The sequence below is a fragment of the Myodes glareolus genome, chromosome 5, assembly GCF_982192425.1.
Source record: "Myodes glareolus chromosome 5, mMyoGla1.1, whole genome shotgun sequence".
In the NCBI taxonomy this organism is placed as follows: domain Eukaryota; kingdom Metazoa; phylum Chordata; class Mammalia; order Rodentia; family Cricetidae; genus Myodes; species Myodes glareolus.
The window spans coordinates 113,851,511-113,874,864 of NC_142030.1; the positions used below are offsets into that span (position 1 = coordinate 113,851,511).

General features: G+C 40.1%; 1 protein-coding gene across 1 annotated transcript in view; it reads left to right on the plus strand.

Annotated features, from left to right (window-relative positions):
• Phlpp1 (PH domain and leucine rich repeat protein phosphatase 1) overlaps positions 1–23,354 on the plus strand; it is a 204,539-nt gene that overhangs the window by 150,259 nt on the left and 30,926 nt on the right. Inside the window, exons 9-12 of the mRNA XM_048443747.3 lie at positions 1,237–1,332; positions 3,815–3,970; positions 17,383–17,583; positions 20,129–20,291. Of these exons, the coding sequence (XP_048299704.3) occupies positions 1,237–1,332; positions 3,815–3,970; positions 17,383–17,583; positions 20,129–20,291 (616 nt within the window). The remainder of the gene's footprint in view (positions 1–1,236; positions 1,333–3,814; positions 3,971–17,382; positions 17,584–20,128; positions 20,292–23,354) is intronic.

A 23,354-nucleotide genomic window follows, 5' to 3' on the forward strand; every position in this document is an offset into this window, starting at 1 on the left:
TCAGCGCAGACTTCTGCACTACCATTTATAGTTTTAATTTCCCTGTGCTGTGATTGCTGAAGGACTTCTTCTATCTTTCTTTCTATTTTCCTCTGTTGTTCATCTGTTCAAGAGTTAACTATTATAAAATAAAACAGTTTTTGAATATAACAGTGTGTGCCCATATGAATAGTAAGAAAACAATGTCTTCTAGTTCCATATTTAATCAAAACTTTTATAATTATTTTTTACTTCATGGATCAGCCCACCATGTTATTAGAATGTCCGAAGCATCATATTTGCTCAGCCTTGTGCACCTGTTCATAATGCATTCATCTTGACAAACATGTGCGGCCTTTGATCTCCTCCTTTGCTAGTGGGAGGGGAGAAATAACTATATGCTTTTATGTGTGTCTCATTACTTTACGTGTTTTTATTTAAAGGTAAAAGAAAGAAATTCAAATATAGTATATTTTTCTAATGGTCAGATCATTTAATAATGTCATAATTGGTTTAGTTCACTTGTTTCTGGTAACTATAATTATTGTTAAATGCCCAAGTAAACATTTTCAAATAATTAATTCTAAGTCTTCACTGTAGTGTACCATTTCATTTCCTTTTCTTCCCAGTAGCTGTATTTTTATGATGCCAGGCAGAATTGGAAATTATTTTCATACCAATGATAAAAATGTGAACTTGAAAGTAATACTTGGTTAATTGATAATTGACTTACCTGGATCACTTTTCCCTCTTTCTAAATTTGCAGTGATCTCTGAAGGAGTGTTAATATCTAGAGGTAGCAATCTTTTAAACGTTAGAGGTGATGCCGATGGCATACCTGTGTTAGTTTATTTCTTCTCTATTATAATGATTCATCTTGATTTTAAAATATAGTGATTTTCATATAGCCTTTTAATCTTGCTCATTGCAATTTGGCGTTTTATTTTTTAAAGTTTTGTTTCTCTGTAGTTCTTTTGAGCTTAAAGTACATTTGAGGGGCCAGAGAGCTGTACCAGCAGCGTAAAGAGTGTGTCCAGCTCTTGACAGAAACTGGAGTTCACTTCCAGCACCCACATCAGTGGCTCACAGCTACCTGTAGCTCCAGCTCCATGGGACCCTATGCATTCTTTTGGCATCCTGGGGCACCTGCATGAATGTACACATACACACAGGCATATATAAATTTTAAAAATTAAATTACATATTTGAGGCCATATTTAATTTTTAAAATAATAATTTTTATGTTCTTATCTTCAGAAACTGCCTAGAAAATGTGCCTGAGTGGGTATGTGAAAGCCGAAAGTTAGAAGTTTTAGATATTGGCCATAATCAAATATGTGAACTTCCTGCTCGGTAAGTATTGCAGATCAAAGAGATAATTAGTATTAATATACTGACTTAGTGTTTATCTTGTTAGCTTGTTGTTATGAACTCCAAGACTGTCTGTTTTCAAATGCATGCATTGTTTTTGTTCCTGCATCGTAGGGTGGAGAGTGGAGTGGACAGTCACATCCATACCAGGTGGTAGTGGTTACTGGGAAATTACAGATAAACTAGAGGGAGTGCTCAGAGACTGAGAAACCAGTATAAATGGTTTACCTCGGGACCTTACTCGACTCTGTTGATAATTTGTCTACCCTATCCTGGATAACTTGTTTGCCCCGGATACAGTTTTGGTGGTGGAGGGACACGAGGCAGATGGATATGGTCAGATCACTGAACCTGGAAACCATAAACTAGGTTATCTTTTTTATTTCAAATTTGAGATAGGAAATCTACAATCTTCTCCTTTAACTCCTACCTTTTTCATAATTGTGGTTTTACGGTGTTGGGGTGTGTGGGTGGTGCACACGCGGAGGTAGAGGACTGCCCTGGGAAAGACAGGATCTGTCTTATGCACGGATGATCTTTGTTTCACCCATAGAAGCACACGGATTCCATACAGAGTGCCACTGCTTCCTGATTTTCCAGGTCCTGAGGATCTAAATGCAGTTTGTCAGACCTCACACACAGCAAGAGCTCCGCCCACTACCTTGTCTCCCCATCATAATTTGTTCTTTAATAACAAAATTTTTAAAGTAGCCATGTGGTGATTTCAAGTATCCATAGATACAGACAAATCTTTTCTAGCTAAGTAATTGTGACTAGCCAGGTAGTCAATAAACCACAGAAGTCTTTCCTAGCTCATCATAGGAACTTTCTTTGGTGAACATGGTGTGTACCTCAGTGCTCCTGAGGTCTGCATGTGACGTCTGGCATTTGAAGTGTGGCTCTTCTGAACAAGACACTGATTATTAATTTTAATTTAAGTAATAATTTAAACTTAATTGATGTCCAGTTGCTACGAAAATTTAAGTTCAGTTATTTCAACATTTTTAGCCAATCATAGAACAGAGGAAAGTAGTTTCTATCTGCGTATAACCAAAATTACCAATATAAATAAGAGAAAAGTAACATTTAGCTTAACCTTTCTTTAATCTTCATATCAGACTTCTTTCAGTTGACTTTTAAAAGTATGACTAGGGGCTGGGGAGATGGGTCAGTCAGTAAAGTGTCTGTCAGTCACACACGTGTAAGGACCTGAGTTTGGATCCTTAGTATCTGCCTAAGAAAAGCCAAGCGTGGTCACATATATCTGTAATCCTAGCACTGGAAGCAGACACAAGTGGGTCCCTGGAGTGCAGTGGCCAACTTGTCTAGCCCATTGGTGAACCATGGTTTCAGTGGGAGGTCCTGCCTCAAAGAGAGAGAGAGAGAGAGAGGGAGGGAGGGAGAATGATTGAGGAAGATAAACAGTGCTGACTTGTTTGAGTCACACACAGACACACAAACACACACACACACACAGTGAGCATCTGAGATGTAACTAGTTCTAGAGGAGAAGAACTATAAATATAGACACCAAGTGCAAAATATTTAGAATAACAATACTGAAACAATTTTAGACATAGTAGATCTAGTAATAAAAATTGTTTCATTTTACTTCAATGTGGCACCCAGAGTTTCCAATTGTATATGTAGCTCTTATTATGTTAGAATATTGCTCTCATAAAATAAATCGAAGTTATATTTCAGTCCCTGAAGAGATTAATTTCTCTTTGTTCTTCAGCTATCATACTATCCATAAATCTGGTTCATTTAAAAAATGCTTTCTACCCCCAGAGTATTAGATCCCTAAAATATATGACATTACTGAGAAAAAGGGGGAAAACTAAATTATGAAGTAAAGTTTTCTTAGGTGTGTTTCTGAAAGATTGATGCCATGAAGACATTGTTGAGTCTTAATGTCCTCTGTGAAGATGGCTCAGTCGTGTTTGTTCACACTCGGGACAGGACATTAGCCTGTGGGTCTGAAGAAGCACACAGCCTTTTAACGCTCACCTTGTGGATCGAGATGAGACCAAGCTCTTCAGGGACTCCTTCCATGACACAAACATAGACAGCACTGAAATACAAATAGACCTGCTAAAGCTAGGGATCTCACTCAGCATTCGGGAGCACTGGCAGCTCTTGCATAAGACTGAGTTCAATTCCCAGCACCCACATGCTTGCTTACAGTCATCTGTAACTCCAGTTCCAGGGAAGTGAATGTCCTTTCCCACCTCTGCAGACACCAGGTACTCATGTTGTATGTGTACATACATGCATGGAAAACACTCGTATACATTGACTAAAATAAATAAATCTAATACATTAAAATGAACCTGTTAGCCTGTACTGAATTAATATATAATTTGTGGAATGATGATTATTTAAATCTTATGTTTTTAAATCCTCATCCCAAATTAGCCCAATATAAATAGTTGTCCTCTGTATTTTGTTCCCTTTCATACAGCTTATTTTGTAATAGTAGTCTCCGGAAATTACTGGCAGGACACAACCAGTTGACAAGGCTTCCTGAAAGACTGGAGAGAACATCTGTGGAGGTCTTGGATGTGCAGCATAACCAGCTCACTGAGCTCCCACCTGACCTCCTCATGAAGGCCGACAGGTAAAGACTTTGACTGTCGTCATTATTTACTGTCACTGAGGGCTTATCACCTATTTATTATCTCTCCTAGGCGTATGAAAAACTGGTTTAGCTAGCCACCTTTCTACCATTTTGTGTGGAATGGAGAAAGTGGCATCCTTCAGAGAAAGGTCATTTGCACTGTGCTAAGCATGTGTCATGGGGATAAGACGTGAACTCGTACACTCCTCCTTGAACAGGAGTTGTGCAGGCCAGTTTAGGCTTCTCTTAACTTATCTGATTCTCTTCATTTTCTGTTGCTTTGGTAAAACACCCTGACAGAAACAATTTAGGAGAGAAAGAGTTTATTTGCTCACAGTTCCAGGTTATAATCCCTTTACTCTAGGGAAGTTAAGGTAGCAGGAGCTTCAAACAGCTGTCTCATCACATGCACAGTGAAATACTGAGAACAGTGAATTATTGTGTTCATGTTAGTGTTCAGCTCATTTCCTTTTCTCTTATACAGTCCAGGAATTTGACCAGGGAAGGGTGCTACCCACAGTGGGTGGTTGTTCCCAATAACCAAAAGTTTAATTTTAGATTTTTTAGGTAGTAGAAGTCGAACCCAGTGCCTGATATATGTTGGGCTGTAGACAAACATTCTACCACTGAGCTGCTTACCCTCATATTTGAACAGTTTTCCTAAATAACTGGTATCTAAGCATGTGAAAAGTTGGTTTGATGAGTGATTGTGGCAGTTTGAATGTAATTGGACCCCATAAGCAATATTAGGAGGTGTGACTTTGTTGAAGTAGGTATGGCCTTTTTGGAAGAAGTATGTCATTGTGCAGGCGGATGTTAAGGTCTCATATATGCTCAAGCCATGTCCAGTGTTAGGGACCAGCCTCGACAGGGTAGCGGTGTTGGGATTTAGAAATATAGTAAAGAATACGAATACACACTTAATAATAATAAAACAGAAACATGTAGAATAATATCGAGAGGGAGTTCTCTGAACTGAAATCACCTGTGTTTAATTTCCAGTTACTTAAAATACCCCTGACTCCAAAAGGCAGGAATAAGACAAAAACTGCATTAACATGATACAAGAAAATGAACAGACTTGTTGAAAGTCGCAAGATACATCTATAGTTAAACATTCTGTTACTAGAACAAAACCAGTCATGTTCACACCCTAGACCAAAACATTCTATAGGCAAACCAGTCCTTGGGTGCAATCCAAAGTTATCTCCTTAAGTGAACTGGAACTTAGTTAGATCTTTAGACTTTTCTTTGAGATAGAAAAGTATTTGCTTCTCTATTCCTGAAATACACGATCTGGCTGTTAGCCACACCTGTTGACAGTAGCGTTAAGAGAGCAGAACTCTATGCTCTAAATCTAGGTGGGACCTTTGATTGAGGTAGAAACACAATAACCTTGAAGGAATAGAGGTAAGTTCCAACTCTCTGACCTTTGGTCAATGTGGAAACAGGCTCAGATTTTGGGGCCTCCACAGTCCGATGTCTCACTTCACTCCCAGTTGCCTGCTGATCAGTGTGTAGAACTCTCGCTCCTTCTCCAGCACCATGTCTGCCTACATGCTGCCAAGACCTGCCACGGTGATAATGGACTAAACCTCTGAAACTGTGAGCCACCCCATTAAATGTTTTCTTTATAAATGATGCTGTGGTCATGGTGTCTCTTCACAGCAATAAAAACCCTAAGACAGGGATTAATTTAAGTGTTAAGAGAAATTTTGTTTTCTTTTTGAAATTCAGTGGACATTTAGTTGGAGGTTGAGAGAAAATTGAGAGTAGCCCAGGAGGAGGGAGACGGAGAAGAGGTGAGAAGGGGAGGCCTTTTGAGTTCTGGTCCGCAGGGCAGATCTGCACGCAGCTGTCGGAAGGAAAGTAGTGACCGTCAGAGAAAACACTAGAGTTTTGGGGCTTTTCACAAAGCAGCCTGTCACAAGCGTCTTGCACATTCAGTTGTGATCTGTCTTAGTTGATGGTTCAGCCACTGTGCTGGATGCTGTAGGCACAAATTGTTGGATGTAGCTGTTTCTACCAAGTTTCTTAAACCCTAATACATAGTTTGAAAAACTCTGCTCAGTGAACATAATAGAAGTTAGATTTAAGAGAATAGAAAAGACAGAAATAGGAACAGCCTGGCTTATTGGTATGAGGAAGAACACATGATTGCTGTATGACAGAATGAATTTACTGTTTGTATCTAGCAGGTAGCTCCCAGGCATTATTGAGATCACATGAGTTCCTCTGTCAGTTTACTCCATAATTCAAATCTTAACAATAACTTTTTACAAATATTCTTTGTGATAGTAAATTATTGTTTACAATCCTGGGTTGATCATATAACTGAGAAATAGCACGTTTGTCTGCTCTCCCTGTTAGCAGGTAAACAAGTAAGAGAAGGGAATCTACTTTCAATTAGGTGACTTTTAGTGTAGTCTTCATTTCGCTCTGGAAGCTTGTGGCCAGCTTATTAGCATTCTTATGACTTGATCACCATTTTATGAATTTACTTTTTATATTCACCTTTAAGTTTTATTTAAGGTGCTTTTAAATAATGGCAGTTTATACTCTATACTTGAATTGAAATGTCACACTATAAATGTAAATAAATGTAAAAATATATTTTTAACTTAATAGTTAAAAATGATATGTATTTTAAGAAAGCTCATAGCTCAAAGTTGTAGATGGATATGAAATTTGAGGGCCATATACTGTAGAGATATTGACTGTGGTACTGCATCCTGAAAGAGGGCAGGATTTGGTTCTGCTGGGTAAACTGGTAAATAATCTACTCCTCATCTTGCTGAACATCTTTTTGCTCTGTTATGAGAATTCTCATGATGGAAACACCAAAGGAGTTTCAGATACTTTGCTGTGACCACCAGATGGTCAGAGGAAGGCTAGGTAATTCCCCGTGGGTCACCAGTGGATGAGTCACAGCCAGAGGTACTGCCATCCTTCTGTTGTTTCTTAGAATCTTGGCAGTCACTGACTCCCTCTCCACCTAGGCTCATCACGCACATTTGATGGCCAGATAACCTCTCCTGATGGAATCAGTCCAACTAACAAAGCTGGAACGAATGCTTTTAAAAGACAGTTGTGTAGACTCTCCCAGTAATGGTGGGACTCAGGTCTGTTTCTATACCTGTTTGGAGCAGACCGAGGGTACTCAGAGGCAGGAGATGGGGGTGGGGCCGTCCATGTGCCAATGAGGTTCATGGTATTTCTCATTTGTACTCATTAGCTATCCCCAGAGTATTAGTCACACCATAAACCATAAGTTTGAGTGACTCAGACAGAATTTGTGTAAATATCAAAGGAACTAAAAGAGAACAGAAAATCAAAAGAAGGTGATCAATTGACCATGACAACTGGTGCTCTTTGGCAAAGGCAGTTATTTCTGGCATTTTGGAGAGCTGAGTTGCCCACACTTTTTTATTTAAGTGAGCTATCTTTGAAGTTCTGATGTTTGGAGGGATGTGGTAGATTAAAACTATTTCTAAAAGCATGCTTTCAGAATCATCTAGAGAACTTGCAGATTCCTGGCTTTCATAGCAGTTCCACTGACTGAGATGTTAGAAGGAGAGCCAGAATCAGCATGTTTAATGAAGTCAGTCTTGGGATTCTAGTCTGCAAGGTGCACTAGACAGTGAAAGCTCAAGGTAACCATGGTGTTCCTGCTGAAGAGTCAGTGGCTCTTGGGATCTGTATGCCTCCTCTCTTGTGTTTCTCTCATACTTGGATGTGGCAGCTCTTCGGGGGTTGTTAGCACCAACATTGGTTGTCAGTTTATCAAAGGCAGAGAATCAGCCAGTGGGAATTAGAACACTATGCAGAGAAGTTCTAAGGTTTTCCTGGATCCTACAGAAGGAAAGGGTGAACATCAGAGGATGGCCAGCTATGTGATCATATTTACAGAGGATCATATTCTGGTGACTAATTCCTTATGGGTCTAACAGGAATGAACCAGAAGGCTTTAACCAAATGTTCTAAATGTTCATAAGAGTAGCAATGAATACTGTCCAGGAAGGATCCTCAAGAGTGCTGTCCTGAAGTAGGTGATCTTTGTTACCGACTCTTTAGTGCTGTTTTAAGGTGGAATCATTTGCTCTTGTGCTGGTGCTTATGGGGCTCATCTCTTCTTATGAAATCACAAGAGTGTGTTAGGATGGGAGGTATTCACAACTGTGATGTCACACTAGCCAGGACTCTAGTAGTTAGATTTGAGTCTACTCCTGTACCCCTTACCTGTACCTGAGAGAGTTCCTATGGTAGTTGGGAAGCCCCTGTTTCAGTTACAGATCTTCTAATCTTATCTCAAAAAGACGTAAAGCTTAAAGAAAAAGAGAAGTAAACATCAGGTTTCAGCAAGCAGTCTCAAATTCCATTCCACCCATTTTACAGTCATGCTGCATATCAAGCCAAGAAAGAGATACTTGGCATAACAGAGAGGGACTGGCAATGCGACCTATCTGAAGTGTCAGGCACTTGGTTTGGTTTTGTGTCAACTTGACTCAAGCCGTGGAATCTTCAGAGAAAGGTGGCCTTGAGATCCACCTGTAAGGCATTTTAGTGATTTGTGGGGAAGGAGCCATCCCTGGGCTGCTGGTCCTGGATTTTATAAAAAGGTAAGCTGAGCAAGCCAGGGAAGCAAGCCAATAAGCACCCCCCCCCATGTCCTCTGCATCAGTTCCTGCCCTCAGGATCCTGCTCTGTTTGAGTTCCTGTCCTGACTTCCTTCAGTGATGAATAGCAATGCTGAAGTGTAAGCCAGATGAACCCTTTCTTCCCCAACTTGCTTTTTGGTCATGGTGTTTTATCACAGCAATACAAAGGGGTATTGCTGTGACAGACCTCTCCATGTTTTAGGGAGAATTGTGGAAGGACTTTGGAACTTAGGGCTAGAAAAGCCATTCTGTGGGAACTTGGAAGATAAGAATATTGAGAGAAGTGCAGAAGATGGAGGCCTGGTTTGTAAAGTTTCAGACGGAATATTAAAGACTATCAGGGCCATTTATTATTTTGGATTAAGATCCTGTAGTTCTTGTTAGCTGAGGCTGAAGAATCAACTGATTAACAAGATATCAGAACTACCAAAGCAAAAATTTTGCTTTGTTGGGATACTTGATGCTAGTCAGCAAGAGCTAAGAAATTAAGTGATTAAGAAGAGACCAGCATCATTGAGGTGAAATATTCTGCGAAGTGTTTCCTGAGAGCGTAGAGAATCTGTGTTCCAGAGGCAGCCACGCTTGTACCTCGTGCTGGCAGCTGGACTTTTTAATGTATAAGTTTCACTTAGTTGATTCTGGATTTGAAGGCATGAAGGGGTCATGGAGAGCAACCGAGGCTTAGCATTGTGAGAGACCAGGGAAAGCCTTTAGTAAAGGTGCAGCCTCAGTAGCAGTTGAAGACCCAGGGCTGAAGGGGTCATGCAAAGAGGTTGAGACTTGGCACCATAAGGAGAGCCTATGAGAGGCTACTGGTGAAAGCACAGTCCAGTTGCAGTAAGGGACCTCAACGTTTTGGAGATGCCAGTACCATGGGGTGACCACCAAGAATAGCAGCAGCAATAGGAGGGAAGCCAGCTGAGCCTAAAAGATAAGCTGTGTATACTGCACAGGGTAGAGCTGGAGAAGCGACCCAAGCCCTTTGGAGGAATCCAGAAGACTGTGAGTGGATCCCAAATACTGGACAGTTGAAATTTTGTTTGCTTTGATTGCGACTGCCCTGATTCTTCCCTCTTGAAGTAAAAGCATATTTTACTGGAGCCCACAGTTGAGTGACTTGAATTTTAAAAGACTTTGACTATTTGAAAGGAACTAATGTTTTATATGTTTGAATTTGTAAAAACTGTGGACTTTTAAAATTATTTAAGATCATGGGGATGAGTAAGAAAGAATTGTGGCTTAATAGTGATGTGTTTATGTGTCAGATTAACGAGGGGTTAGTTGTACAGGCTGGTCTTGTGTGTCGACTGGACACACACTGTAGAATCATAAGATGGAGCCTCAGCTAAGGAAATGCCTCCTTGAGATCCAGCTGTAAAGTATTTTTCATTTAGTGGTCAGTGGGGGAGGTCCCAGCCCATGGTAAGTGGTGCCATCCCTGGGCTGCTGGTCCTGAACTCTGTAAAAATATGGGCTGAGCAAACCATGGGAAGCAAGCCAGTAAGCAGCTCCTCTCCATAGCTTCTGCATCAACTCCTGCCTCTGTGTTCTTGCCATGTTTGAGTTCCTGTCCTGACTTCCTTCAGTGATGAACAGCAACAGATTTTTATGTACGTGGTGATTTGTTGCAGCAACAGAAACCCTAACTAACACAGTTGGTAAAAGGGAAGGGAAACAGGACCAAGAATTCAAAGATCTATGAACAGAAAGTTAGAGGACACAACATCCATCTGTTCTCAGTCCAAACAAAATTGCTTAGGATAGCACATAGTCCCAGTGACTTAGGATCTTATTAACAGGGTAGAGAGAGACTGAGTGCTTAAGATGGCTTTCTACCCACCCATACAGAGGACCCAAGCACCTAGGTTCCCCACAGTTGCCTATAACTTCAACTCTGGGAATCTGACACCTTCTGGTCTCCACAGGCACTGCAATAAAACTGTGCACATATACACGTAATTTTAAAATCCTTAAGAGACCATTATAAATAACCAGATGTCATGAAAATCAACAGGGAAATGGCGAACATATCCATAAACAGTGCCTAAGAAAAAAAACAAAAAGAACACACATCCTCCCTTAAGTTATTGTTAAGATGCAAATTTAAGGCAGCATTCCAAGCAGAATTAAATATGCTCGTGAGCATTTGAGGTTATAAAAAAAGAAAAAATTGGGAAGTTACGAACAAACATGGAAAATGTCATTGAACTCATAAACATGGAAAAGAGCACAATCACTTTATAAATGAGCAGCACATCACCAGGTGGTTAAAGATGACGCTTTCAAATAAACGCTCAAAAAGAGACATGAAAGAAAGGCAGAAAAGTGAAAGTGTAATGAAGAAATAACAGGGTTAGAGATAAATAGGGGAAGTGGAAAACTGGCCCCAAAGGAGCAGAGTTTACATATTGAGCTCTTGAAGAATGGAGAAAATAGTGGGATGAAATGAACTTACAAATATTTAAAGTTCAATGCACTTTTTATAACACACAAAAAGATCTTAAAGTATATTTGTGAAATCTACTAATTAGGTACCTGGAATAATCTCAGTGATCAGCTCTGAGATCTAATAGTTAAATTTAGATTCAGAAAAGTAAATCTTTTCAGGACTGTATTTTAAAAAAGATAAAGGAATTTTAAAAGGCACATATTTACATAGTCATCAGACTCCCCAAAATATTAATGCAAAGTAATAATGTAGCAACAAACAGAAACTTAGATGAGAAAATTAAAAATGCAATAAAGAAGAACTTAGAAGTTAATGGTAAGTTAGTGGGAATGGAACAAAGAACAAAAAGAAAGGAGTGGCTTATGTTTAAATCCTTGAAGAGCAACAATACAAATCATTGACAGAACTAACTTTTAGAATTGTAATCCAAAGAATATTTTATGGAAGCAAACTGAAGGTTTTAGAGTAGAAAACTGATAAATTAATAAGTTGTCATATAAAAATCACAAGCATGAGGACCTGCAGATCGCCAGCCCCACAGATAGAAAGCCAGGAGGGTAGCTTGTGCCTGTAGCCCAACTGCTAGGGGCAGACAGCTAATTTAACTGGATACCGAGCTCTTGGTTCGGTGAGAAACCTGCCACAAAAGCTCAGGTGGAGAGTGATTGAGGAAGACACCTAGTTTAGCATTGACTTCTTGCTTTCATGTATGCGTGCATGCACAAGCTGGCAGGTACACACACACACACACACACACACACACACACACACACACACACACACACACACCAGGGTGGGAGTGGGGAATAATTTAGTAACAATGTATAAGTACAAGGTAACTGTTGGAACAAAACCACTTTCCTCTAAAATTCTATAGAAGAGAAATGTGTGTCTGTGTGTAATGGTCTGAAACCAAATATCACATCACACACATACACACACAGTAGCGTACCTAAAAACTCTAGAGTTGGTAATAAATAACTCAGTATCAAGCATTTCAGTCAGATAGGGTAGCAGGATATGACATTCATATTAAGAGGCTTCTTATATACAAGCAATAGCCAGTGGGAGACTGTATTTTGATTGCAAACCCCCATTTAAAATAGCATCAAAAAATATAGGATGCTTAAAATAAACTTAAGAAATGTTTAAAAGTTATACAAAGAAAAATCAAAACATTCTGAAGTTCATAGAAGCAAACCAGTATTGATTCTAGCACTAGAGCTGACTAAATACAAGGTGAACTCAGAAGTATAGTGTTATTTCATTTCTATTTTAATACATAAAACTTGCCTGAAGTTCAGAGAATAAAACAGCCCCACTGGTCAGCCTTACAGACCAGGCAGTGATAACATACACCTTTAATCCCAGCAGCCACCTTAGTTGCCAGAGAAACCAGGCAGTGCATGCCTATCCCAGCCCTAGAGAGAATTATAAGACTAGAGGAGACAGCTCTCACTCTCGGTCTCATTCGGAGATCTTGGATGCAGGATCACCATTTTGGACTGAGATAGAGGAAAGAGCCAGTGGCTGACTGTTTTACTTTTTCGACCTTCAGGTTGAACCCTAATTTCTCTCTCTCTCTCTCTCTCTCTCTCTCTCTCTCTCTCTCTCTCTCTCTCTCTCTTTCTCTCTCTCTCTCTCTCTCTCTCTCTGAGTTTTTACTAACTGTGCATCACAAAATTTTGTCAGAAAACATGTTGTATCTGGGACAGCTTTAGTAGTACATGCAAAATGAGAGTAACAAATTATTCCCAATAGGATAAAAATAAATTTCTGTAAATTGTTATTAACACAAAGTAAAAAATTGAGTAAATAAGTAAGAATTCTCCTTACAGTTTAATTCTAAATCACAAACTATAAGTAAAAGGAGTCATACAGAGTTTAGCTAACATTACTGAAAAAAATAATTGTTAAAAGCCAAAGATAATAAACAAGAGCCAACAAGATGATGACCTGAGTTGGTACCTGGGACCCAAATGGCAAGACAGCAGAGCCAATTCCTGCAAGCAGTGTTCTGATTCTACATGCATAGAACAGAAAATATCAGTACGCATAAAAATGAATAAATAAATAAAATTTTAAAATTATGTTGATAAATAGGATATTGAAATTCTTATCTCCCCACAAATTTATTGGCTACAAAGTGGGGAAAATGGAAGTTTAATTGACTATAATTGGTAATACCAAATAATCTGAGTAAATGTTGAGTTAACAGTAGTTAAGACGTTGGCCTATGTTCCTTCTTATGGTGCATGGAGAATGGTATAACTGCTGGTCTCTGCCAAAAATGCACAACCTCATTCTTGTCATGATAAACCATGGAGGAGTACTGTCGTGAGCCACCTTTTTGGGGTGACTTCTGCTACAGTCCTAGCCACAGCAGGTTTATACATTCAGGGTAGGGGTGAGAAGATTAGAAATGTTAGCTAGATGGAACAGACATAAGAAAGAATCAGAGAGTCATAGGATAGTATCAGGATGACACCTCAGGGAATACTGAGTGCTGAATTTTGAGTTCTGAGTTCACCGTGTTTAATTTTCCATACACTTTTATACCCCAATACAAAACTGGGAAAAGGAAAAGACTGCTCTAACATGATACAAAGGATAATCAGAACAGTTACTTGCCCCAATACTTGAGACATCATGTCATTAATTCTTGAGAAGAGCATTCTGTTGTTTAGACAGTGAACCCACCCTAGACCAAGTATCCAGAAGACAGCCACTCCCTAGGTTATTTCAAAAGAAGGAGCAGAAGTATGCTTGAATTCTCTGACCTTTGGGCCACCTTAATGTCCAAAACACCAAGTAACCACACCCTAGGTCAGGGTGTGTAGCTACAGTTTTTGTCAACACCTTTAAGCAAGCACAGATTCTGACCTTCAGACAAGGTGGCCTACGCTCACATTTTGGGGCCTCCACAGAATATCATTCTACACAATTTATCCCAGTGGTGATAAGCTGTGGAGCAACCTGTATGTTTTACACAGCTGGACTCTACTGATAAGGAACTGTGGAGCAGCCCATACGTAGTAGCACTCTACACAACCTCATTCCAGTGATGGTGAACAAGGAATGACATTCTTGTCTTGGTTACTTTTCTATTGCTGTGCTAAGATACCATGATCAAGGTAATTCTGTCTTAGTACCGAGCCCTGCTCCTCTACAGAGACAGGATATCTGCAGAATTTTAGGGTATATGAGAGCTTCTGAAAATCAAGCAAGATAGCATAGGACCAAGCAAAGAGCGTGCCAAGGCAGAGGAATGAAACAATAGCTCTGGAGGCAGGAAGTGGCTTTCTTTCTGTGACTGTGGCTTCCCAAGTGCTCTTGGGCAGAAACCGTGTCTGCGCCCTTGGCTTTCTGCTAAGAAGAGGTGTGTGTTAAGTTGATTATAAGAATTGAGTTGGAAGTATGTGCACACAGGCTTTTCGGTCATGCTGGACCCCAGCAGTTTAGAGAAAGGTGCTCATGGAAATGTTCTTTGGAAAGGGTTTTTATTACTGTTTCTAACATTGGAATTGTGGAGAACTGTGTCAGGGATAATGATCTGTTGAGATTGATGAAATTTCCGTCAGTGCCACTCATCACTGTTTGAAACACTGCCAAAAGGTTTGAGTTTCTCAGCTTTGATTCTGTCTCCTGTGAAATATGAGGGGTAGCTGGGATAATGAGATCATCTACGGAGATGGAAGAGAGGAGTGTGCTCTGCTTCTTTAAGCACCTGATAAATGAAAACACTGATAGCATTGTATTACCTTCTTTTTAATTAGATGATTATGTCCTGAGGAGACTCCATGGCTGAAACATCTCTTAGCACATAACCTTTCTTTGCTTTTGTAATATCGTATGTGAATATACAGAAATTGGTAAGTTGGAGGCTTTAGAATAGTCACCACATCATTGTGGCTTGAAGACGTAGCTCATCCGTCAGGTTGAAGATGGGGGAGAGTCATGCAGCTGGTCATTACATCAGCTGCTGTCCATACTGGAGGATTTTGATTTTGCATATTGAAAGTAGTTGTTCCTTGTGGAGGAAGAATGGCACCTAGACTATTAAATCAATTCAGTTTAGCTTCTGCTGAAATATTCAAATTGAAGAAAGACTATTTTAGAGAATGGCTATTGAATGTAATTTTTCTGAGATCATGATAAAAATAAAAAGTCAATTCACATATTTGGAGATAGTATGGTTGTGTTCTATGTAGTTCAGAACCGTCATTTGGAGCTAACCCCATAATTCCAGCTAACTTAGCTTCATTTCTTGGAGGAGTGTGGTACGAGGTTTTTTGCCACTCTTAATTTTCTGTAGAGATTGTAGAGTTCCATAAAAGCTGGCAATTTGAAGGCAACGAGAAGTCCTTGGAAGTAATTGTCTTCCTCCTGTTGGGATGCCGAGGGCCTTTACCATCACTCTCGCAGCTTTCTAGATGAGCACTGATGTGCCAGGGTTTAAAAGGCAACATTTCCTCTCTTTGTGGCCTAAAACTATGCAAATACTCACAAATTCATTCTCTCTCCAGGCTTTTATGTGTCTTTAACTGCACATTTCCTAGAGAATTGTATTTTAATAGTTATCGGATGGTTTCCCAGTTGACCCCACTCCATGGTATTTTAGGGGCAATAAAAATGCAATTCTTACATTTTAATTTATTCTAATTCTACACAGAGGAAGTTCTTAACTGATACATTTAAGTCAGGTTATAGGAATAGGACCTAAAAATAAAAGAATTCTAGTAATGAAACTGGTTTTCTTCCTAGTTAAGACCAGTTCATTTTCTACTCTGTGGCACATAGCTATAATTTCCAGTGACTATTTATGGTCTCTACGGCCCATCTCAACCCTCTTCTACCCCCTGCCCTTCATTTTCTTTAAATGTCAACAGAGTGCATGTTTTTCTATTTTGAGGAAATGTTCTCTCTCTCTCTCTCTCTCTCTCTCTCTCTCTCTTTCTCTCTCTTTCTCTGTGTGTGTGTGTGTGTGTGTGTGTGTGGTATGTGTGTGTGTGTGTGGTATGTATGTGTGTGTGTGTGTGTGGTATGTATGTGTGTGTGTGTGTGTGGTATGTGTGTGTGTGTGTGGTATGTATGTATGTGTGTGTGTGTGTGGTATGTATGTGTGTGTGTATGTGTGTGTGTGTGTATGTAGAACTGGAGTGTTAAGTTATCATGCAAGAGCTTAGAGTGCCAGTACTAGGGAGGGCTCCTAATAGAAGACTTCTTTTTTTAAAAAAAAAAATCTAAGATAAAAAGTAACTGTACCTAACATTACATAGTCTCCCTTTTAAAATTCTTCTTTCTCAACATATGTTAAAACGGTCCAGAACCCATGTTGAATGTTTAAACCAAGATGAATTTTTAAGTAATATTTTTATTAATTATCTGAAAACTGATGCAATATATCACTTCTCCAACTTCTTCCAGATCAACTGTCACCTCCCAACCCATCCAACTCTGTGTTCTCACCCTCATATTCTCCCGCCTCTTAACCCAAGGATTCCAATTTGTGTTTCCCAAATACTCTTGAAAGGGGCTGCCCTGGAACATGGCTAGCCTACCACAGATCGCACCATTAAAGAAAACTGAGTGCTCCTCTCTGAATAGCTGTCAAATGCCAGCAACTCCTCAGCTAGGGGTGGGACATTATACCCCCCTGCCCCCTTCATGCTGTGTTTTTTTTTTTTTTCTGGCTTGAGCTTGCAAAAGTCGGATAGGTGCTGTCCCAATGGCTGTGAGTTCATGTATTCACCTGCCCTACTCTGTCTGGAAAGCATTTTTCCTATAGACACCCACCACCCCCATCTCTTACAGTCTCTCTGTCTCTCTTTCATGATGATCTCTGAGCCTGAAGGAAGAGGTGTGATTTGAATGTCTTATTTAGGGCTTGACACTTCTCTGCATATCAGACAAAGATGTTTTGCACCATGAGAATGGGGTGTTTCCTTATAGCAGATACCCACGGTGGGCAGGTAGAGATGTCCACAGACTTCATTGGTAACCCTGTGCCGAGTGCTCCGTGCCTAATAATTGTTCACCTGCATAGTCTGATGTCTTTTGAGTTGGAAAGGCTACTTATGAGAACAGAGCTATGGCACATTGTTTACCTACTTTGTTTTTTCTTTCTTTTTGGATGATTCGGAACCTCATTGCTGCAAGGATTCTCCATATGCGTCCTGAATTGAATTCCTGGAAGCCAGGATATTTTGTTCCTTTTCCTAAACCCAGCTCCTACCTTTGCCTGCTTGTGTAGCTTCTGGGTTTTCTGAGTGATCAATGGACTTTGCTGCATTTTGTCTCTGCAGCCTGAGATTCTTGAATGCATCTGCAAACAAACTGGAAACTCTGCCTCCAGCCACACTCTCTGAGGAGACAAGCAGTATCTTGCAGGAGTTGTACTTGACAAACAACAGCCTCACCGATAAGTGTGTGCCCTTGTTAACGGGGCACCCACGTCTGAAGATCCTGCACATGGCCTATAACCGACTTCAGAGCTTCCCAGCAAGGTAACAGAGTTGTAAAGTTCTGAGGAGCTTTGCCTTTACCTTTCATTGTCTTGAGCTCAAGGCAATGTACGCGTGTCTTTGCTCTTCCTCATTTATAGCTGCCTTGTGTGTAAGCTGAACCAGTAAACATTCTGTTAGAACAACTGGACTGGCTTTTCTAGTATGAATGAGTAGTTCCAAAAACCAAACAACTAGAATGTTCTTAAGGTTTTCAGATAAGATAGGATCTTAATAGCCAGTTTTTTCATTGCTTCTCTTTAGCTAGTCAGTTTTATCTGATAAATAAAAAGCAAAAATACTAATGTGTTTAAGGGTTGGAATATGGGGGACTGGAGAGATGGTAACTGTTGCTCTCACAGAGAGTTCAGGTTTCCAGCACCCACATGATGGCTCACAATCATCCATAACTCCAGTCCCAGAGGATCCAGCACCCTCTTCTGACCTTCACAGGCACCATACATGTGGCACACACATATATATGCAGGCAAATGTTCTTACACATAAAATAAATATAAATTAATAAATTTCTTTTTAAAAAATTGACAATCAAATCTTACCAAGGAATATTATTCGCTGGATATTGTAGTCAGTACTTCTAAGAATACATTTCTCTAGAGTGACAAATGAAAGCTTTTCTTTATTGATTGATTGAGAGAGAGAGAGAGAGGAAGAGAGAGAGAGAGGGGAGAGAGAGAGAGAGAGAGAAGGGAGAGACTGCCATTAAAGGTATGTGTCATTGCTGCCTAGTCTGTAAGGCTGGCCAGTGTGCCTATTTTTTTTTCTGATCTTCAGGCAAGCTTTATTTATTAAAATACAAATGAAATGTGCTGCACAAAAGCTGTACAAAATAACATTCCTTCTGCTACCCAGTGCTGCTTTTCAGTCTGTTGAAGCTTTTGCAGAAGGAAAGGAGATCCATGTATGTACTGACTTTGGATACTGCTTTAGTATTTGGTAATGTAGTTTTCATTCCCATTCCCCCCTCATTTGCTGTTGATGGTTAAACTGTTACTTCTATGCATTTTTGTACTTTACAGTGGAATACAAAGATAGTAATGTGCCTAAAGGGGCTCCTCTTGTCTGATTTTTGATGGTATCTGTGTGATTTCTGTGAAAACTGATCATTGACTCTGAGACTGTGCCTCCATTTACCCATGCCAGGTGTCAGTCACCCATCTGAAGTATACAAAAGAGTTTTATGTACTTGGTAAACTTAATCTTGCTATGATTTTCCTCCCATTGGGCTCTGTCTACTTTAGAGTAGACCCCTAACCAGACGATGGTGAACATATCTCTGCAATCAAACCATTGCCGAGTTACCTTCTTTCTGTGCTGAGAAATGAAAACTTTTCCTTTCTTGGGCCTAATTTACATTCCATTCATCATTCTTCTTGCCTCATTACCCATTGATTTCTTCATATTTCTTTTCAAATATAACGAACAGCATATTAAAATGATATATGAATTCCAGCTATCATAAATTAACTACTTCATACTCTATACTGTTATTTGTAGTATAACTGCATTAGCCTGGTGGATGTGTTTGATATCAAAAGAGATGACTTCATAAGGAAACTTAGTCATTATATATGAGGCCTGTGCCTCTATCGAGACCAGAAAAATAGTCTTTAACAATTGAGAGTTTGCATAGCAATAGTGTTTTCTGAGGCATTTTTTAAATGTATTGGAACAAGTAGAATCATGAGTAGAAAAAAATGCCAGGAACTGTAAGGAACTCACAAATTTTCTCCCATCCTTAGTCACTTTTCACCAGGGTGGTAGATGGATCCAAGGAGTGGATACTGCCATGGTGAAGAACTTGCTCTGTCCTCCAGATTGACAGAGAAAGCATGGCACTCTGATTCTTGAAGTATTCCCTAGTTGCTAGGTTTAATTGTTTAAATTACAGTTGTTTGAGAAATAAAATATTTTAATATAAAATTAAACCATTAAACATGCATTAAAACATGTTACTAAAGCAAGGTTGAGGTGATCCATTTACATAGATGATGAAGTCACGGGAGTAGTTTGTTTTGCAGTCATCTTGACTTTAGGCTCTCCAGAACAGGAGGTGAATTGTGTTGTCTATAAACTTTGTAATTGTCAGCGGGGGCTGGGTCTGGGGACAGGCGTAGCGAATAAGAGCTTTGTAGTTTTCTCTGTATCCGCTTGAGTACTCATCTTCAACACAAAGAAGTCATACTTTCAGCCGCAGCTCAAAGCAGTTGTCGTGATTAATGTTAGTTTTTTAAGTTTAAGTAGGATTTCCACTGGAATTCAGACTAAGTTACATAGCAAAAAAAAAAAAAAAAATTAAGAAGAAAAGAACCTTCATTTTCCTTCTTATTGTCAGTTGAAGAGTTGAACTTAAGCTTTTGTTCTGTGAGAGGGAAGGAAGTGATAAATCATTTTGCTATTCAAAAGCAACATTGAAAAATGACCATTGTAAGTGAATCTTTAAAGTCATGAGTTCTTTTTGTCATTGCGTCTGTCCATTTAAACTGCCTTATAGTGAACTGATAATTCTTCCCTCCATTTCTCTTAGTAAAATGGCAAAACTGGAGGAGCTTGAAGAACTTGATATCAGTGGGAATAAACTGAAAGCCATCCCAACAACGATCCTGAATTGCAGGCGCATGCACACAGTGATCGCTCACTCCAACTGTATCGAAGTCTTTCCTGAAGTCATGCAGCTCCCAGAAGTCAAGGTTTGTGGGGATCGTGGACGCCAGGCTCCAAGTCAACAAAGAATTGGTTTCCCAAACGTGGGGGCTGTGCTGTAGTGGCTGTCTTGTATACCATGTAGGGTTGCACACCAGCATGGAGACTCCACATTTATCCTGTTTCTGCTTAATTTCTGTGCCTGGCTTAATATAATGCACCTCTTAGGTATAGATATTTCCTCTCTTGCTGTGGTGGTTTTGTTCGTTTGTGTGCTTGCATAGCTAAATTGTGTGAAGTCCTAATTTTCTTTCTTGCTTATGATAATTTTATTTATTTATTTTAATTTACCTATCATAATTTTATTTATTTACTTAATTTATTTTTACAACCCAATCCAAGTTCTCCCTCCTTCCTCTATTCACATTCCTCTTCCCCTACCCGCACCATGTATTGGGTGAGCAAAGTATCTCTTCGTAGAGAACAGGCTCCACAAAACCAGTTCATGCACTAGTGTTAGATCTTGATCCCACTGCCAGTGGCCCCACAGACTGTCCAAGCCCCACCATTCTCATTTGCATTCAAGGGGCCTAGTTTGGTCCTATGCAGGTTCCCCAGTTGTCAGTTTGGAATCAGTGAGCTCCCACTAGTTCGGGACAGCTGATTCTGTGGGTTTAGTCATCATGGTCTTGACCCCTTTGTTTATATTATCACTCCTCCCTCTCTTGAATTGTAGTCCAGGAGTTTGGCCCAGTGGTTACTTGTGGATCTCTGGATCTGCTTCAGTCACTTTCTGGATGAGGGACCTATGATGTCAATTAAGGTAGTCCTCAGTATGATTACAGGGGAAGATCAGTTCAAGCACTCTCTCCACTATTGCTTAGATTCTTAGCCGTGGTCATCTTTGTGGATTCCTGGGAATTTCCCTAGTGCTAAATTTCACGCTAATCCCAGAATGGCTTCTGCAATCAAGATATCTCTTTCCTTGCTCTCCCTCTCCTTCTCTGTCCTTCTCCCAACTCAACCTTCCAGAGCCCTCCTGTTCTCCTTCCGCTTCTCCCCTCCCACCTCCACTTTCATTATCCCCCCTCCCACCATGCTCTCAATTTACTCAGGAGATCTTGTCTAATTTGCCGTTCCAGGGTGATCCATATATGTCTTTCTTAGGGTCCTCTTTGATACCTAGTTTCTCTAGGGTTGTGGACTGGTTGTCCTTTGCTTTATGGCTGATATTCTCTTAGAGTGAGTGCATACTATATTTGTCTTTCTGCGTCTAGGTTACCTTACTCATGATAGCTTTTTCCAATTCCATCCATTTGCCTGCAAGTTTCAAGATGTCATGTTTTTTGGTTTGTTTTTTTTTAAACCCCTGAGTAGTATTTCATTGTGTAAATGTACCACATTTTCTTTATTCATTCTTTGGTTGAAGGATATCTAGGCTGCTTAAACTCTCATCAGTATTTTTTATCTTAGCCTTCTGATCAATGCAAGATATGTCAGAGTTGTTTAGATTTGCATTTCTCTGATGGCTAAGGATGCTGAGCATTTCTTTCAGCCTTTTGAGATTTTTTTTATATTTTTTTTATTATTATTCTCTGTTTAGATCTCTACCCCATGTTTTCATTGGATTATTTGCCTAGAGGCCTGGCTCACTGGTAACTCTAGACTCTGTTAGATTGTCAGTTCACACTGACTGTCATGATGTAGCCCCTGAAGAGGTAAGAAGAGAAGGAATTAGAAATGGGTCCATGCCTAGGCCATTGGTGGCTGACATATCAAGAAACCAAGGTGCATGTGAAGCTGGTTCTCTGTCCTTCCCTTTGGGGCCCCGGAGCTGCATAGAGGCCGCAGAGTAATGTAGTCACTTTCAGTAATCTTCGTGGGAATTTATTCTACACAAGTGAAATGGGTTTTCGCCAATGGGACTTGGTCAGTGCAGCTTGTATGTGGGAGTTCAGCACCACATCTTCAGATCCTGTGTGTCAGGTCTCATGGTTTGTGATGACTCTTGAATGTGGCTTCCTGCGTTCTCTTCGTAAGTTACTCTGACATGCTGTAAGCTCATTCCCAAGTGATGGACTCTAGATTATTTTTAATCAGTGGCTTTAAGAAGCTGTAAATAGACTTTCCTCCCAATATAGATCACCTCTTAATCAGCAAGGGAGGAATACTACCTCAGAACCAGCAGTGTGGTTCAGCCTGGCTCCGCTATGCCCACCAAGCCTGTTAGGCGTTCTTGTCACAAGTGTGCAGTTAAAAAGCTCATGCTTAGTTGTGAAGATCTCCAGAATGTGGTGAGAAGGCTGGGTTAAGTGGCCGGAGCAAGAGAATTGGTTCTTCAGAACACGAGGTGATGGAAAGAAAGCAGCTGGGTAAAGGTGCAAGTGGGTAGAGTAGTTGAGCTCATAGATTTGAAGTCAGGGCAGCTTCTGTAATGTACATATAGCAGCAGAGACAGAAACCAGCATCCGAGTCCTGGAATCAGATTCAGCAATAGGCATTTAGGAAATGTTCTGAAAACCAGGGAATCTGATGTCACCTCTCATTTGGGGCAGAGCATCTTCAAAGGACTCAGGAAGAAGCTGCAAGCAGGAAAGAAGGCCTTTAAAGCCACTTTGTTCTGACCTCCACAGGAACAGACCAGCAGTGAGCTCGGGTTACGCATTCTCGCACCTATAAAATTATGGCACTCTGACTGTCTATGTTTCCATCTGTTTTTAAACTCTAGTTTCTCCAGATGCTTCTGAATTCAAGACTATGTCCTTTTCTACAAGACCATGTCTCACCTTACAGAGCAGATAAGAACAGGGCCAGTGCTAGCTCCTGTCCTTACTCAGCGGCTGCTTACAGATGCCCTTGTACAAAGTGATGCACTGTGACTGGTCCTCAGATGCAGCCCTGAGATGGCCTCTTTTGCCTGTGGGTGAGGGCAGTGAGCTTCTACTCTGAGGAATGTGGAAGACAGCATGGGGTGTCCTCGTAACTTCAGGTCTTTTCAGCCAAAAATCTCATGCTTGTTTTGTGTTTTATTATTTTTTATACCATTTTGCTTTTCTTCACTGTGAAAATCTTTGGTCTTCTTTATAGGGTAACCGAAGCTATAGAAACAT